Source organism: Salminus brasiliensis, chromosome 5 (assembly GCF_030463535.1).
Source record: "Salminus brasiliensis chromosome 5, fSalBra1.hap2, whole genome shotgun sequence".
Classification (NCBI taxonomy): domain Eukaryota; kingdom Metazoa; phylum Chordata; class Actinopteri; order Characiformes; family Bryconidae; genus Salminus; species Salminus brasiliensis.
Genome location: NC_132882.1, coordinates 2,659,373 through 2,677,047, shown reverse-complemented (window position 1 = coordinate 2,677,047; position 17,675 = coordinate 2,659,373). Strand labels below are relative to the sequence as shown.

General features: G+C 44.7%; 1 protein-coding gene across 1 annotated transcript in view; it reads right to left on the bottom strand.

Moving 5' to 3' along the window:
* Window positions 1-17,675, bottom strand: part of LOC140555823 (guanine nucleotide exchange factor VAV3) — a 117,899-nt gene that overhangs the window by 62,140 nt on the left and 38,084 nt on the right. Inside the window, 9 exon segments of the mRNA XM_072679143.1 lie at window positions 565-633; window positions 6,462-6,557; window positions 6,699-6,798; window positions 7,256-7,359; window positions 7,704-7,772; window positions 8,643-8,735; window positions 10,574-10,682; window positions 15,864-15,929; window positions 16,022-16,080. Coding sequence (XP_072535244.1) covers window positions 565-633; window positions 6,462-6,557; window positions 6,699-6,798; window positions 7,256-7,359; window positions 7,704-7,772; window positions 8,643-8,735; window positions 10,574-10,682; window positions 15,864-15,929; window positions 16,022-16,080 — 765 coding nt within the window.

Genomic DNA, 17,675 nt, shown 5'->3' with positions numbered 1-17,675 from the left:
ATTGGTGAAAAATTATGGTGTTTGGTGGAGAATGATGGTGTTTGGTACAAAATGTTAACAGAGAATCAAGGTGTTTGATGGTGCTTGATAGAGAGTTTTGTGGAGTATGAAAGTGTTTGGTTGATACCGGTGTTTGGTGGAGAATAATGGTGTTTGGTTAAGAATGATGGGGCTTGGTAGAGAATGTTAGTAGTGAATGATGGTGTTTGGAGACGAATGATGGTGTCTGGTGTAGAACAGTTGTAGACTAACAGTGTTTTTAGGCAATGTTGGTAGAGAATAATGGTGTTTGGTAAAGACTGTTTTTTCAGATAAAGAATGATGATGTTTGGTGGAGAATTGTGGTGTTTGGTAGACAGTTTAGGTAGAAAATGATGGTATTTGGTGGTGAATGACGTTTTTTGGAAGAGAATGAAGGTGTTTGGAGGAGAACTGTTGTACACTGGTGGTGTTTTCAGACAATGTTGGTAAGGAATGATGATGTTTAATGGAGATGGTTGTGTTTGGTGTAAACTCTGGTGTTTGGTGGGACGTGTGGCCTTTTTTTTTAAATTCACAACTCACCTTCATGGCATCCAGAGCTCTGCGCAGGTTGCTCTTCTCCGTGGCGTCATGAGTGTGCTTCACTAATTCCTGTCGGGAGAAGAAAACGAGGAGTTTAGCACAGAGGGCAGCACTCTCTCTTGCGGAAATTCAGACGCTTGTTCCTGACGCTAATTATCGCCCTTGTGTTTGAGTCACGTCCTGTCAGACAGAAGGAGCGCTGGGCTGACGGCTTTAAAGACTCCATCTTTCTGGAACTCACAAGAGCTGCTGTCAAACACACATTCCCTCCTTCGTTCACACTTCGGCCTGCTCTACTTAACACTGCTGCAACCCAGCGAAACAAACAAGCAGAAATAATCAACATGATTACCAGGTTCAACATGAACTCAAACATCACAGCTACACACACACACACACACTCTCTCTCTCTCTCTCTCGCAGTCTCGCTCTCTGGCAGAGTTGGAAATGATATCCCGACCAGCGTCAGGGTTTCAAGAATTGAAATGAGAAATAAAACTGCGCTCAGTCTGAGATTGCCTCCGTGCTTCTGGGTGGCGTAAACAAGGCATCCAGGCCGCGTTCAGGGATAAGCAAGGCTAGCACACACACACACACACACACACACACCTTACACACCCTTCCCTCCTGCCTGATAAATGGCTTCCCTTCGGCCTGCCGGATAGATTGCCAGCCGACAGCAGTCAAATCCCTGCCTCAGTCGAGCTGAACCTGTGTATTATTATCACCTGCAAGACCGACACCATCTTATTTTTCATCCTCACCCGGTCTGCTCTCACACAAAGAGAGAGCGAGAGACCAAGAGTGAGACATGGAGAGAGAGAGAGAGAGGGATGGTGTACAAGAGGGCGAGTGACAGAGTGAGCTATGATACCACTGGTGGCACTGGTTCCTCGTGTAAGGACCACAGTGAGACTCATATATGGTTAGACTTTTGGACAAAAGTATTGGGACGCCTGCTTATTCACTATTTCTTCTGAAATCGAGGCCATTAAAAAGAGCAGGAGTGACTGTCTCTACTGTGCAGAGTAGAAGACTCTCTACTAGATTTTAGAGGAGGAGCATTGCTGTGAGGATTTGATTGAGTGTTAGCGAGTGGATGATCACCACCCTAACCATTCAATCCATCATTCCAGAGAACACAGTTGCTCCACTGCTCCACATCTCAATGCTGGGGGGCTTTATACCCCTCTATAGCCCACGCCTGGCATTTTTAGGCAGTATGGTGCCAATAGCTTTATGCTGAGTCCTATTTAATTGGCAGTACTACTCCACAGGGACTATACGAGCTGTGTATGGGTGCACATTTGCACATCTGTGTTCAGCAATGGGTGCAACTTAAAGTAGCTTGAATTAGAAAGGGTGTCCAGAAACATTTGTCAGGAACATCTAGTGTACATACAGGCAGTGGCTCTCTGTAGTAAAAACAAGCAGTAAGGAAGTGTGAGCAGAAATAGGCGTGGACAGGAGGAAGACAGAGGAGCTTCTGGGAAGAGTTCGGCAGGTTTTATGGCTTCGTAGAAAGCAGGCTTCAGTCCAGGAGGAAGAAGGTGTGAGGGCTTCCGTCTCGCTGTATGTCCACTGTTCCCACACAGCTGACAGCCTCCACTAATCCAATGAAGCTCTGCATGCAGCCCTCATAGTTCTCCATGTGCTGCAGTACCTGAGAAGAACAACACCACGCCACGAGTGCTGCAGCTCTTTACCACAGAACCCCACTGACCGATAGTGGTGTTTGGTGGAGAATGATGGTGTTTGATGGAGGATGATGGTGTTTGATGGAGGATGATGGTGTTTGGTGGAGAATGATGGTGTTTGGTGGAGAATGATGGTGTTTGATGGAGGATGATGGTGTTTGATGGAGGATGATGGTGTTTGATGGAGGATGATGGTGTTTGATGGAGGATGATGGTGTTTGGTGGAGAATGATGGTGTTTGGTGGAGGATGATGGTGTTTGGTGGGGAGTGATTATTGTGTGTGAGTGTGTGTAAGAGTGTGTGTGTGTGAGTGTGTGTAAGAGTGTGTGTGTGAGTGTGTGTGTTTGTGTGTGTGAGTGTGTGTGTGAGTGTGTGTAAGAGTGTGTGTGTGAGTGTGCGTAAGAGTGTGTGTGTGAGTGTGTGTGTTTGTGTGTGTGAGTGTGCATAAGAGTGTGTGTGTGAGTGTGTGTGTTTGTGTGTGTGAGTGTGTGTAAGAGTGTGTGTGTGAGTGTGTGTAAGAGTGTGTGTGTGAGTGTGTGTGTTTGTGTGTGTGAGTGTGTGTAAGAGTGTGTGTGTGAGTGTGTGTGTGAGTGTGTGTAAGAGTGTGTGTGTGAGTGTGTGTAAGAGTGTGTGTGTGAGTGTGTGTGTTTGTGTGTGTGAGTGTGTGTAAGAGTGTGTGTGTGAGTGTGTGTAAGAGTGTGTGTGTGAGTGTGTGTGTTTGTGTGTGTGAGTGTGTGTAAGTGTGTGTGTGTGAGTGTGTGTGTTTGTGTGTGTGAGTGTGTGTAAGAGTGTGTGTGTGAGTGTGTGTAAGAGTGTGTGTGTGAGTGTGTGTAAGAGTGTGTGTAAGAGTGTGTGTGTGAGTGTGTGTGTGTGTGTTCTGGTCTTCATGCTGCCACTCTAACTCCCTCCAGTCTGTTTAGTTCTCTTTGTCATTGCTGGTCACGACCCTGTCTCACGCCTCCCCTCTCCCTCCACCGCCCTCCACCCCCCTCTGAGGATCCCTCCACTGGAGCAGAGAGCGCTGTCACACGCTGGCCTGCTCTTTACAGGGGCAGGATGGACAAGCTTCCCCTAACCCAACCCCTCTCTCTCTCTCTCGCGCATGCTGTCTCTCTCTCTTACACAGTCTCTCTCTCTCGCTCTCTCACAGTCTCTCTCTCTCGCTCTCTCACAGTCTCTCTCTCTCGCTCTCTCACAGTCTCTCTCTCTCGCTCTCTCACAGTCTCTCTCTCTCTCTCTCTCTCTCTCGCTCTCACAGTCTCTCCCTCTCTCTCTCACTCTCTCTCACAGTCTCTCTCTCTCGCTCTCTCACAGTCTCTCTCTCTCGCTCTCTCACAGTCTCTCTCTCTCTCTCTCTCTCTCTCGCTCTCACAGTCTCTCCCTCTCTCTCTCACTCTCTCACACAGTCTCTCTCTCTCGCTCTCTCACAGTCTCTCTCTCTCGCTCTCTCACAGTCTCTCTCTCTCGCTCTCTCACAGTCTCTCTCTCTCTCTCTCTCTCTCGCTCTCACAGTCTCTCCCTCTCTCTCTCACTCTCTCTCACAGTCTCTCTCTCTCGCTCTCTCACAGTCTCTCTCTCTCTCAGTCTCTCTCTCTTTCACAGTGTCTCTCTCCCTCGCTCTCTTACAGTCTCTCTCCCTCTCTCTCTCACTGTCTCTCCCTCTCTCTCTCTCTCTCTCTCTCTCGCACTCTCTCTCAGTCTCTCTCTCTCTTTCACTGTCTTTCTCTCGCTTTGTCTCTCTCCCTCTCTCTCTCACTGTCTCTCCCTCTCTCTCTCTCTCTCTCGCACTCTCACAGTCTCTCTCCCTCTCTCTCTCTCACTGTCTCTCTATTTTCTTTACTCTATATTTATCTCTCTTTTTCTCTCTCGCTCTTTCGCTATCTCAACTATTCACCCTCTCTCTCTCTCAGTCTCTCTCACTGTCTCTCTCGCGCTCTCTTACAGCCTCTCTCCCTCTCTCTCTCTCACTGTCTCTCTCTCTCACTCTCACTGTCGCCCTCTCTCTCTCTCTCTCTCACTGTCTCTCTATTTTCTTTACTCTATATTTATCTCTCTTTTTCTCTCTCGCTCTTTCGCTATCTCAACTATTCACCCTCTCTCTCTCTCTCTCTCTCTCTCTATGTGTGTCTTTGTCTCTCTGTCACTCATTCACTCTCTTTTATCTCTCTCTCTCTCTCTCTAATGCTTAACACTCCCTAGGCTCACAGTGTGAAAGGGTGTGCATGTATACATGCTAGCACACACACACACACACACACACACGTGTGTGCACAGTGGCGTGACTGCTGCCCTCCAGACACAAAAAGGCCCTGGAGCAGCATCTCTCTCTCTCTCTCTCTCTCTCGTCCACTCGTGTATTCTGAAGCCCCTCCATGGTCGGGTCACTCGGTGCAGAAGCTGCATGCAGTGTGATGGACAGCGAGAGACACACTGAAATATTCATGCCGGAATATGTTGGGTGTTCTCTCTCTCTCTCTCTCACACACACACACACACACACACACACACTGCTAAAACATTCAATGGAGCACAATGCCCCTCCTGGACCCTCGTAAAGACGGTGTAGGCTACACCCTAGTGGCCACTTATAGTACTGCAGCTGCTGATTAGCTCTGAGTAAGTCCCAGGAGAGCAGTGAGATGTTTTCATCAGCGCAGAGCCGCTGCGTAGTGTCCGACTAGTCCGGCAATTATAGCATTTAACAAAGTCCGACACACACACACTCACACACACACTCACACACACTCACACACACACTCACACACACGCTACAATCCAGCACACTGCCTCCTGTTAGATGCTAGCTGCTGTTCTGCTGTCCTTTCGGCTGTGTGACGCAGCTGCTGTTCACGCCACAGTCCTCCAATAGGGGCTCAGGAGTTGACGGTGCCACTCTGTCATCAGCAGTCGGAGTCTGGGAGAGCACATTCGGCCGTGCTCTCTCTCCAGGTGGGTAGATGGCGCTCTCTCCCCCCCTCATCACTCTTAAGCGATGTTGGCCGGCACAGGCGTCTGTTAGCTGGTGTGGTGGAGCTGGGCCAACGACTGGGATCATTTTACAGATCTTGAGTTGCATCAACTTTTAATAACTGAGTTCATTCGGTTGCTATTGGCAACCGGACAGTGATTGGTCCATACATTTTTTAAAAACGACACAAAAATAAACTGTACTGAAGATGGATTAAATCATTTCTCTCATACTGATGTTTTTCAACGAGTCCAGTAACTGAGTCAGCTGTACTGCTTCAGTAATATACAGTGAGTGGAAGCATGAGGTAGGTGTTTCTAATAAAGTGGCCAGTGAGTGGAAGCATAAGGTAGGTGTTTCTAATAAAGTGGCCAGTGAGTGTAAGCATAAGGTAGGTGTTTCTAATAAAGTGGCCATTGAGTGTAAGCATAAGGTAGGGGTTTCTAATAAAGTGGCCAGTGAGTGGAAGAAGCACAAGGTAGAGGTTTTTAATAAAGTGGCCAGTGAGTGGAAGTACAAGGTAGGTGTTTCTAATAAAGTGGCCAGTGAGTGGAAGCACAAGGTAGGGGTTTCTAATAAAGTGGCCAGTGGAGGGAAGCACAAGGTAGATGTTTCTAATAAAGTGGCCAGTGAGTGGAAGCACAAGGTAGGGGTTTCTAATAAAGTGGCCAGTGAGAGGAAGCACAAGGTAGGGGTTTCTAATAAAGTGGCCAGTGAGTGGAAGAAGCACAAGGTAGAGGTTTTTAATAAAGTGGCCAGTGAGTGGAAGCACAAGGTAGGGGTTTCTAATAAAGTGGCCAGTGAGTGTAAGCATAAGGTAGGTGTTTCTATTAAAGTGGCCAGTGAGTGTAAGCATAAGGTAGGGGTTTCTAATAAAGTGTCCATTGAGTGGAAGCACAAGGTAGGTGTTTCTAATAAAGTGGCCAGTGGAGGGAAGCACAAGGTAGGTGTTTCTAATAAAGTGGCCAGTGAGTGGAAGCACAAGGTGGGTGTTTCTAATAAAGTGTCCAGTGAGTGGAAGCATAAGGTAGGTGTTTCTAATAAAGTGGCCAGTGAGTGGAAGCACAAGGTAGGTGTTTCTAATAAAGTGGCCAGTGAGTGGAAAAAGCACAAGGTAGGTGTTTCTGATAAAGTGGCCAGTGAGTGGAAAAAGCACAAGGTAGGTGTTTCTGATAAAGTGGCCAGTGAGTGGAAAAAGCACAAGGTAGGTGTTTCTGATAAAGTGGCTCACCTGGAGAAGCAGGTGATACTTTAAAACTCTCTGCATCGGGACGACCAGCAGATCTCTCAGCGTAAACTTTCCATTGTTGGCCCGTTTGGAGCAGACCTAGCCACACAAATCAGACCAACACAGACATTATATCAGACAGTGTGATCATACGCCCAGAGAGCCAGGAACATGTAATATCACAGTTAAACAGCAGAGGGCAGTGTGTGACTGCAATACAGCATTAAGGGCGACTCGTACCTCTAATTTCTGCCTCACGTCCTCTTTGTCTTTACAGATGTCATCCAGACAGGCGATGGCGGTCTCCACGTGGCTGCAGTATTTACCATAGAGGAGTAACCTGGAGCAGAACATTGAACAAGCTCATATCTACAATACCCCATACTGCCCTACCCCAGGCTTCTGCACAGGGAGCTCACACCTGTCCCACATTTATTATAGCTGGTCTATAATAATGCTTGGATAATAATTCATTAATTAATATTAATATTAATAAAATATATATGCATTTGCTGGTGGATAAAAACCTCATGATGTCAACTTTACAGGAGAAGGGGAAAACCTTCAGAAGTTTCAATTGAAGTCAATATCAAAATATTTTACTTGAAGTCATTTTGGAGCATTTCTATTGGTCCATTCATCAGGAAATTTGGATATAATATAAAAAAACAACATCCAGATTCATATTATGGAGAAAAGTGAAAAACGGCAAAAATGGAGATACAAGTTTTTTTCATGACAGCGATGCTATAGACACTATAGTGAGATCTCCCTTCATTAGGCCGCTCAGGTCTCACCTCTCCTTGTAGTCGATGAAGATCTGGTGGAGGTTGTTGGCACTCTGGTGGCTGATGGAGTTCTGGACGTCTTGCAGGAGGCTCTTGTGCACCTTCACCAGGTCCTGTTCCCAACAGCAGGGGGAGCATGTTCAGGGCAGTGACAGGCAATGTGGGAAAGGTTTGACCAGACAAGCTGAAGAGCATGCTGGGATCCAGATGGGCTTCTCAAGTAGGCCCCATCGTTCCATCCCACCTAAATCTCACATGGGTCCCATCTAGGCCCCAATGTGCAGTCTACAACCCAGATGGAGCCCATGCTTAACCAACCTGCCCTGGTCCCATCACTGACCCTGGCAGTATTCATATTTGGGGCCAACCTGGAACCCAAGGACAAAACCTTCTGGTTCGGAGTTGGACTCCCCATACAGAACCCACATGGTCATGCTAGCCGGGTCTTCACACTCACCGGAATGTTGACGAACACTCGGTTGATCTCCACAACTGAGAGGAACTGCTCCAGCGGCCGCATGAAGAACTGAGGAGGGCATGGGAGGAACAGCAGAGTCAGATAACAGTATTAAAAAGCATCTGTACAGTAGAAGCTCCAGATCTCCTCAGAACAGATAAAGCAGCTGAACATGAATCCAGTAAAAAGGAGAAACAAGAGCTTCTCATTCTGAAGAAAGAAAGTAGTGAGATCTTGTCGTGAGCTAGTCTGAAGAACAGAGCTTGGTTCCTCCAGGGTTCTCCTGGACGCCCCCCAGTCCAGCCAGCACAGCGTGGAGGATGTGTTCAACTCCATCAGCAGCAGCAGCAGCAGCTCACCTGATTTACCATCATTAAGCCCTGATTTACCACCAAACCAGGTGTTGATCTGAGGAGAGCTCTAAATAACACTAGACTCCATGAGGAGAACTTTGGAGATGTTCTAATGAGGAACACAGTGATGGAGAACCTCCATGTTATTAGTGTTCATTCTGATATCAGTGATTTACTGAGCAGATAAACACACAGCAGCTTTACTCTCTAATTTACACAGGGGACTAAAACTTCTGCACAGTATGGTACATGCATATGCCATACGGCCAAAAGTATGTAGACACCCCTTCTAATTATCACGCGCAGGTGTTTCAGCTCAGTGACCTGCGTGACGTAGCACTGCCATTAAAAACTGAAAGATGGCAATGAATTTTCTGCCCTGCTAGAGCTGCCCCGGTCAACCATAAGTGCCTTGGTAATAATGTACTGATAATTAATCAATCAATTAGCTGCACTGCTGTCTACTGTGGACTGAAGCTGGAATTTAAGACGTTTATATTTAGGTTAAGGTGTGTGTGTGTTTATGTGTGTGTGTGCATGTGATTGTGTGTGTAAAGGTCACATGATGCAGCAGGTTGGACTCTACCTTCTCGATGGACTCCAGTGTCTCTGTGTACTTCTCTTCCGTCTGTCTGATCTCCGCCAGACAGCAGCTCCTGATGTCCGTCTCAGCCTGCTTCTGCAATTACACACACACACACACACACACACACACACACACACACACACACACATCTTGATCTATTGAGCTGATCTTCATGTTGTTGCCAAGATACATAAAGATACTAATTATTCAGTAAACCTCTGAAAGATCAAATGACCATACCCACTTCTTCCTGGTCAGGGGTGAGGTGGGAGCATGGCAGGATTGCCCCCTGGACAAGTTGCCAGTCTTTTACAGGGTACCACATACCCCTTCGCACCGAATATGAATGGACCAATAGAAATGCTCCAAAATGACTTGGACTAAAATGTACATTTATGGCATTTAGCCAACACTCTTATCCAGAGTGACTTACAAGGTTACTCGTATTACAAATGTCGGCCAGTGTAGTGTTAGGAGTCTTGCCCAGGGACTCTTATTGGTGTAGCGCAGCCTAGTCACCCAGACCAGGAATCGAACCCCAGTCTCCCACATGGTGTGGGAGCTCACTGGCAGGTAGTGGTGTTATCTGTTGCGCCACACCAACCGACATTAGCATCACTAACTTCCACTGAAAGTGAAGAAGGTTCTTCCTGTTTTGGAGATACAAGGGTTTTGTGTGACAGCGATGAAATTCAGGGTTCAGTCTGGGTGCTTAAGACCCTTCTGAAATTCCTATAAGCTTCTCAAAGCTTCACCACTGGATAGAAAATCCAATAATCAGGAAATTACAGCGGCCTATTGATCTGATCTTCTTCTTGTTGTTGCTAAGATACTTGAATTATTCAGTAAACCTCTAAAAACCTCCAGGCTTTTGTTTGAGTATTTAAATAAACTGCACAAATGATCAATACCCACTTTATCCTGGTCACTTCTTCACTGGCCGCAGAGCATACCATCCCTGGACAAGGTGCCGGGCCATCGCAGGGTTTATGGACGCAGAAAAATTGAACACACCTCTATGAATGGCGTCCTTCACACAGAGTCCCATACTTACGGCTTGCGGAGCCTGTAGCTGCACCATTCTACAGAAAGGACAGCAACACTGGGAGCTTCACCACCTCACTCAAGAACTTCAGCTGTATCCCGAGCTCTTCCAAAGGTTCCCACAGAAGGACCACCCTCACTGATGCTCCTGGAGGCCCCACCTCCTAACTTACAGGACTTGCTTTGAGGATCTGCTGCTAACACCCTGATGCTCTTCTGGTGAATTTGAGTAAAGAACACTGAAGTACTGAAATAATGAAGAAGTACTCAAGGAGTACTGAACTTGAAGTACTTGGTAATTCCAAAACAAGGTCCTTCAGAGTGTGGTTTGGGGGGTTTGGTGGGTTTGGTATCCCATCCCCAGTCAGAACTGTTCACAGTGGCGGCGAATAGAAGCAGACGTCTGAACTGCTTGACTGCCTTGAAAACCAGGCTGACCAATCACAGCTCTGTTGTCACTTTTGTAGACCAAGACACTGCCTGATGCCTGAGACACGGTTCTACCAGAGTTCTGAGAAGAGTTCGGCTCTAGAACCTGCTTTTAAAATCGCATATCATTAAAATCGTGGAGGGATACATGCTGCCTTTAGGGTGTAGTGCGGCTACAAAAAGTAGTCCCTAAAGAAAACGAATGAGCATGAAGATGGCGGCAGAACAGCTCATCCTCTTCCAGAACGTCCGACACTACACCTCTACTGACATATACGAATACTTTCGGAACAGCTCGGGATACAGCTGTGGTTTTGGAATGAGGTGGTGCAGCGCCCCGTGTGGTAGAATTAGGTGCTACAAGTGAAATGATGAATGGATCCACAGGTTGCACTGTGTGGAAAATCATACTCGGTGTGAAAGAGCCTTTATTCTGCAGTGAGAAGAGATGATCTTACTGGTGGAGCTCCTGCCTCGGTCTTCATCAGGTCTTCATACACCTCCCCGCCATCATCTTCATCATACACACAGTCATACAGGTCTTCCTCATCGTCCACGCCGTTCTCACTGCAACACACACACAGACACAAACAAGAGCACATATTATTATATTGATGCCTTATCTCTGTAGGACAAAGGAGGGGAGCTGGGCCCTTTAATAAAAACTGGGAGTAGGGAGGTGGCGGCCCCGAGTGCAGAGCTCTTATTGGCTTATTATTTAATTATTAGACAATAAATATGTCTAATAAATGAGGAATCTGCAAAGTAAAGGCATGTAAATGAAATCATGAATTTGCAAGAGCCGGGATTGAACCCACACCCCAAGACGTTCCTGTTCCTGTGACAGCAATCTTGATTTAGGGGGCGTGTCCGTGTGTCTTTGCTATGGTAACGATGGGAAAAGTTTGCCTTGCTCGGCTCGAAACACTCAAAAGTTATGCACTGGTTCTCTTAATTAATCATGGGTGGGTGTGTAATAAACCAACCAACCAGTGTGTCTCTTGCCGCTCCCTTTAAGAGCCAGGTGCGGTCAGACTGACCTTGGCGGGTTGCTATTTCAGTGGTGTAAAGCGTGGGGGGGTGTACGAGCGTCGGGCTGCTGCACACGCCTGTGTTGACAATTCACTGCCAAGATAGCAACGACCGTCTGACTGTTGATGAACGTCTGTCTGGGCTGTTTTCAGTCAGTGGAGCTCCTGCTGTGTTTTCCTCTGCTGAGATACACAGCAATACTCCAGAAACTGACCTGAACACCCCTCATTTCGAGACTACCGAGCCCATCAGCGTAGAGATATTCACAAGCAGCGCTGCTGATTAAACGACGGTGGTTGAAGAAGTGAAAATAGACTGTTGGAGGGGTGGAAGATACGACGGGCCTCGTGCAGGGTGTAATAGAGGGCCCCAAGGGAACCGCCACTGGAAATGGCTTTAGTCTAGATTTCACCTTAAACTGGGGAGCTGGGAAAAGTTTAACAGAAATAAACATGTTTTAATTCTATTCTTAGCTTTTTTTTTTACCTCTATTTTTTAAGTCCTCATGCTCCATATGTGGGAATCGAGCACATTTGGAATCCACAGTTTCTCTAATGTCATAAAAACCAGTACATTTACAGACACATAATATCTACACATTCAGTCTACCCCTGTTTAGCTCCACCCCTTTCACCCTGAAGATATAAGAAGTGTTTCAGCCCAGACTGTTTTGTGAGTAAGTGAGTCAGCCAATCAGAACAGAGCTCGTTTACATACACTAGTCTGATGAGCTGGTTCCAGTGGCTGCTGGCAAGAGGTGGATCTACATAGAATCTGAGCCACTTTTACAAGAACCTGTAACTTCAAAACAAGGTCATTCAGAGTGGCGGTTTGGGGGGTCTGGTGGGTTTGGTAGGTGTGAAATGCTCGGTTCTAGATAAGCTCCCCCAGTCAGAGCTGGAGTTCTACAGTGGAGGTTCTAGATAACCTCCCCCAGTCAGAGCTGTGGTTCTACAGTGGAGGTTCTAGATAAGCTCCCCCAGGCAGAGCTGTGGTTCTACAGTGGAGGTTCTAGTTAAGCTCCCCCAGTCAGAGCTGTGGTTCTACAGTGGAGGTGAAGGGAAGCAGACGTCTGAAGCTCTAATAAAAGCTCCTCACAGAAAGTTCTTCACCTAATGGTGATGAAGACGCTGCCTGATGCCTGAGACACGGTTCTACCAGAGTTCTGAGAAGAGCTCGGCTTTAGAACCTGCTTTTAAAACCAGATCATTAAAATGGTGGAGGGATACATGCTGCAGGGTGTAGTGCAGCTACAGAAAGTAGTCCCTAAAGAGAACTGCATTAGTGGAGATTCTCTATTCACTATTTTACCTTCATCATCATCATCATCGTCATTCCATATAAAACTCAGAAGACTCATGTAGCTGCACTGGTGGGTTTGGATAGGAGATAAATTATGGGCTGTATCTGTGTTGTTGTCATAGCGACGGATGGTTTCTACATGTCTAGTTTTAATATTAATGCTACTTTATTTAATATCTATTATTTTGGGCTGAAGTGAGTCTATGCATGCTATTTCTAGCTGGTTTAGTTACAGAGTCAGGCTGTATTGAGGTACAATACACGGCAGCCAATCAGAAGAGAGCTCATTTACACATATCAGTCACATGGTAGAGATGACAAGAGGTTGGAAAACGCTTGTCTAGAAATGAATAATGTTTTTAATTAATGAAACAGCAAACATATATTTGTTGAGTTCAGAGGAGATATGAAATACTAGATAATATATAAAATACAGAATACGGGTCTTTTCATTTCTGCATTAATATTCATTAGGATTAATTACACTGTAGCGTCAAGGCTAGTTAAAATGTACATAGCAGTAACTGAGGAGCATTTCTACACTGGTGCCTCTGAGCACCTACAATGGCCATAATGTGTACTGCTAATTAATAAACACTAAATTAAGCACCACAGACGACACAACTGTAATTCTATTTGAATAAATTCTGCAGACATTTGGACAATTTGGTGGAGTTTCCCTTTAACTGTATTAGAAACGCTGCAGTTCAGTGTGAGTTAGGCCGTATTTCTCCAGTATCACCACTGGAACAGAAAACCTGGTACTGCATCATCTCGTGTGTGTGTGTGTGTGTGTGTGTGTATGTGTGTGTGTGTGTGGATCTGTTTTCCTGGTCAATGTTTTAGAAAAGCGTTGGTGTGAATTACCAGGAACAGTCACAGAGGCACACGTTCTCCAGAGTAACACACACACACACATACACACACACCCTCATACTCACACCACATCTGGAAAAGAAACATCCAAATGGCAATAGCAGGATGTCTGTACGGTGCAGATGTGGGCGAACATCTGTGTGTGTGTGTGTCCATTAAAACTCAAAAACCAACACATTTAAGTACACTGCATGTCCAAATGTTTGTGGACACCCTTCTAAAGAACACATTCTGCTACTTTAAGTTGCACCCATTGCTGACACAGATGTGCAAATGCACACACACAGCTTGTCTAGCCCCTGTAAAGAAGAAGTACTGCCAATAGAATAGGACTCTCTGGAGCAGATCAACATCATGACCCTATTGGCTCCATGCTGCCTAATAATGCCAGGTGTGGGCTAGAGGGGTATAAAGCCCCCCAGCATTGAGGAGCTGTGGAGCAGTGGAAGAACTGTGTTCTCTGGAATGATGGTGGTGGAGCTCCATCCAGTACTTTTGGGATGAGTTGTAAACAACACTGAATGCAATCAAATCCTCACAGCAATGCTCCTCCAAAATCTAGTAGAAAGTCTTCTTCTCTGGACAGTAGAGACATTATTATTATCATTAAGACAGGATCAGCTCTTTTTAAGACCCTTGATTTCAGAAGAAATTATGAACGAGCAGGTGTCCCAATACTTTTGTCCAGACAGTGTAGGGCCTGAATGCTGTGTAATCATTGGGAGAAGAATAAATTCAAAGGTGTATGAAAACACTGTTCACTCAGACCTGATTTTTACAGCTCTAGAACTACTTAGAACTTTAAAGAATTGTGAGGCCTAAAAATATTGGAGAAATCACTGCAGCATTATAAAGAATATTGGATAGACAAAAGTATTGGGACACCCCAGGTGTGTAATTCAGCCCATTCAGCCACAGGTGTATAAAACCCAGCCTCTAGTCCTGCAGTCTGTCTTTCCTCCACACATCAGTGAAAGAACGGGAGGTTCTGAAGAGCTCACTGAACTCCAGCGTGGTTCTGTATGTAATAGGAGACACCGCTGCACCAACAACAACAAGTCAGCTGGTGAAATCTCCTCCCTCCTAGATCTTCCTCCATCAGCTGTGAGTGGTGTTATTATTGAACAGTGGAAGAGTTTAGGAGGAACAGCTCACAGAGAGCAGCTCAGCCACCGAGTGTCTGTCAGACCACGTAAAGTTACAGAGCGGGGTCAGGGCCGAGTGCTGAGCTCAGAGCAGAGAGCAGAAAAGCCTCCAACTGACTCAGTAACTGCAGCAGAGCTCCAGACCTGCTGCTGCTGCTGGTAGAGCTCAGAGTAAAGGGGGACCAGCTCCATATTAATAATGCCTATGGGTTTAGAATGGGATCATCATGCAAGCTCCTGTGTAAGGTGTAGGTGTCCCATTACTTTTGTCCAAATAGTGTATGAACACACATATACACACAGAAGTATTTACACACCACTGTCTATGAATTGCTTGGGTCAGTGCTTGTGTGTGTGTGTGTGAGCTGTGTGTGTATGTATGTGTGTATGGGTGAGTTAGTTGTGTGTTTGGGCTGAGCTGTGTGTGCACTCTGCTCCAGACTGAAGCACAGGGGGCTTCTGACGCATGTCTCAAACTATTATCATAGAGCTGAGAGCAGAGCCCAGTTCAGCCCTCTGCCTGGGGGAGATGATGTGTGTGTGTGTGTGTGTGTGTGTGTGTGCATGCATTACACACACAGCATGACTCTGCCAGGGGCAAACACAGAGAGTGCATCTGTGTGTTTGTGTTACCTTCACAAAGCAATGCACTGCAGGCCTGTTTATTTTTATAATCTATTATATTTATTTATTTATTTATTATTGTACCACCTCCCTGAACTGCGACCACGACACCTCTAGAGGGCTCAAGAGAGAAGTCTGTCATCCCCGACACACTCCCCTACTCTACCCTACAGGACGGACCACCACAGAGCAGGTAGGTAGTATTTGGGTGGTGGGTCATTCTCAGCACTGCAGTGACACTGACTGACCTGGTGGTGGCGAGTGTGTTAGTGTGTTAGTGTGTGTTGCGCTGGTATGGGATCCACCAGCCAAATACTAGAGGCTAACAGAGTATGCGGAGAAACAGAAGGCCTACATTCTGGGATTAGAACTATACGTGGTATTAATGTTATGGCAGACTGGTGTTTGTATTATATATATATATATATGTGTGTGTGTGTGTGTGTGTGTGTGTATATATATATATAGAAGTATTATATACAGAAGTATTGAAAGAAGTAGGTGGTCTTCATGGCTGATTGGTGTGCGTGTATATATGTACACCAGCCATAACATTAAGAACTTGTTTCAATACTTCTATATATATTATTTTTTGTATAGATATCTATCTGTCTATCTAACTATACATGTCTATCTATCTATCTATTATTTTATATATAGTATGTATAATTTTAATTGGTATAATATTTTACATATCCATTCTATCAGCCATGTAGAAGCACCTGTATTATATATATATATATATATATATAAAGGGGTGGTATCTTACTCGATCAGGTCCTCCAGGTGATTATAGATGTCCTCGTCCTCCACGCTCTCCTCAGTAGGAAATGGCCTACAGTGAGGGACAGAAAGGCAGAGTGTAAGTGTGTGGTCTTGTGTGAACTCCTCCATCCTTCTTCAGATCTACAGGTTTCTACCACTTACTTTATTCCAGTCTGCTGCGCGATCGCTGTGCTCGACAGTCTGGACAGCGTGTCCATAACCTGAAAAGGAAAAGGAGAGGCAGGTGAGGAGCGCTGTATACAGGCCAGCGTTTAAACCTGCTCCACACAGGGGACGTACACCGAGACGCTGAGCTCCAGAGGAATACTCCATATATCACATGGCTGTACTGTAATAAGGCTGGAGTTCCAGCAGGGGGCAGTGTGCTACAGGACAAGACTGCCACAGTAGCCTTGCACCCACATCCTAAACTGCACACTGTGTACTGGGCTGCTGTGCTGTGAAGAGTGGGAATAGTGTCACAGATAAGAGAGCAGAGGTTTGACCAAAGGCTTGTCCACCCCCGGGTAAAGTCCATGTGCTGGAGACACGTCTGCACATTTGAATACATCATTACTGCTTATTTACTGAATTAAACTAAAAAATAATTAGACCTGAATGTGAGTGTAGAGTGACTGCGGATTGTTTTATTATTTTATATTCTATATATATTATTATATATTAAGTCAGTAATTAGAAACAGGAGCTGAGCTCAAAATATGCAGAAAATTAATAATTAGTTTTCCTGTATGAATATATTCACTTATTTACACTTTACACTGTCAACAACGCATCACTGGGGAAAAGGAGTGTACGTTTGGAAGTATGAGAATTTCATGATGAACGGACCAATAGAATTGCTCCAAAATGAATACAACACATCTTTTACATTTACATCACAGTACAATAACATTTACAGTGATGTTATGAATATTTACACATCCTTTTGTTGATGTTAAATACTGAGTTTCATTCTGATGTGGAGGGTCAATGGGTTCGAGAAAAGGTGCAATAAACTATTATTTTTATTATTATTATTATTATTATTATTATTATTGTTGTTATTATTATGGCATTGTAAATAAGGCACATTATTGTATATTATTATTATTATGGTGTTGTAAATATAAATTTAATTATTTTAACATTATTATGATTATGATGATGATGATGATGATGATGATGAAAGATAATGATGATGATGATGATGATGATTATTATTATTATTATTATTATTATTGTGGTGTTGTAAATATAAATGTAATTATTTTAACATTATTATGATTATGATGATTATGATGATGGTGATGATGATTTTTATTATTATTATTATTATTATTATTATAGTGTTGTAAATAAGGACTTCAATTATTTTAACATTATGATTATGATTATGAAAGATGATGATGATGATTATTATTATTATTAGTAGTAGTAGTAGTAGTAGTAGTATTAGTATTATTAGTATTATGTTGTTGTTGTTGTTGTTGTCATTGTTGTTGTAAAAAAGGAATTCATTATTATAACTTTAACTTAAACATGATTTTTGGGAGGAGGAACATGCCCAAAGCCCCCCCTCCCTAATCTAACATTCAACAAATTCCATCTATCTGGAAGTCTGCACAGCCGTCACCACCCCATTTTTTGAAAACACACCAGCTGCTCCATACACTGGCTGCAAATTTCATGATGAATGGACTAATAGAAATATATATATATCAGAGTAACACACTGTACTGAGTAACACACACACTGTAACTGTACTTTTACAGTAGTTCATGTTTACTGTTTACTCCATTCTTAACCTCCAGCTGCT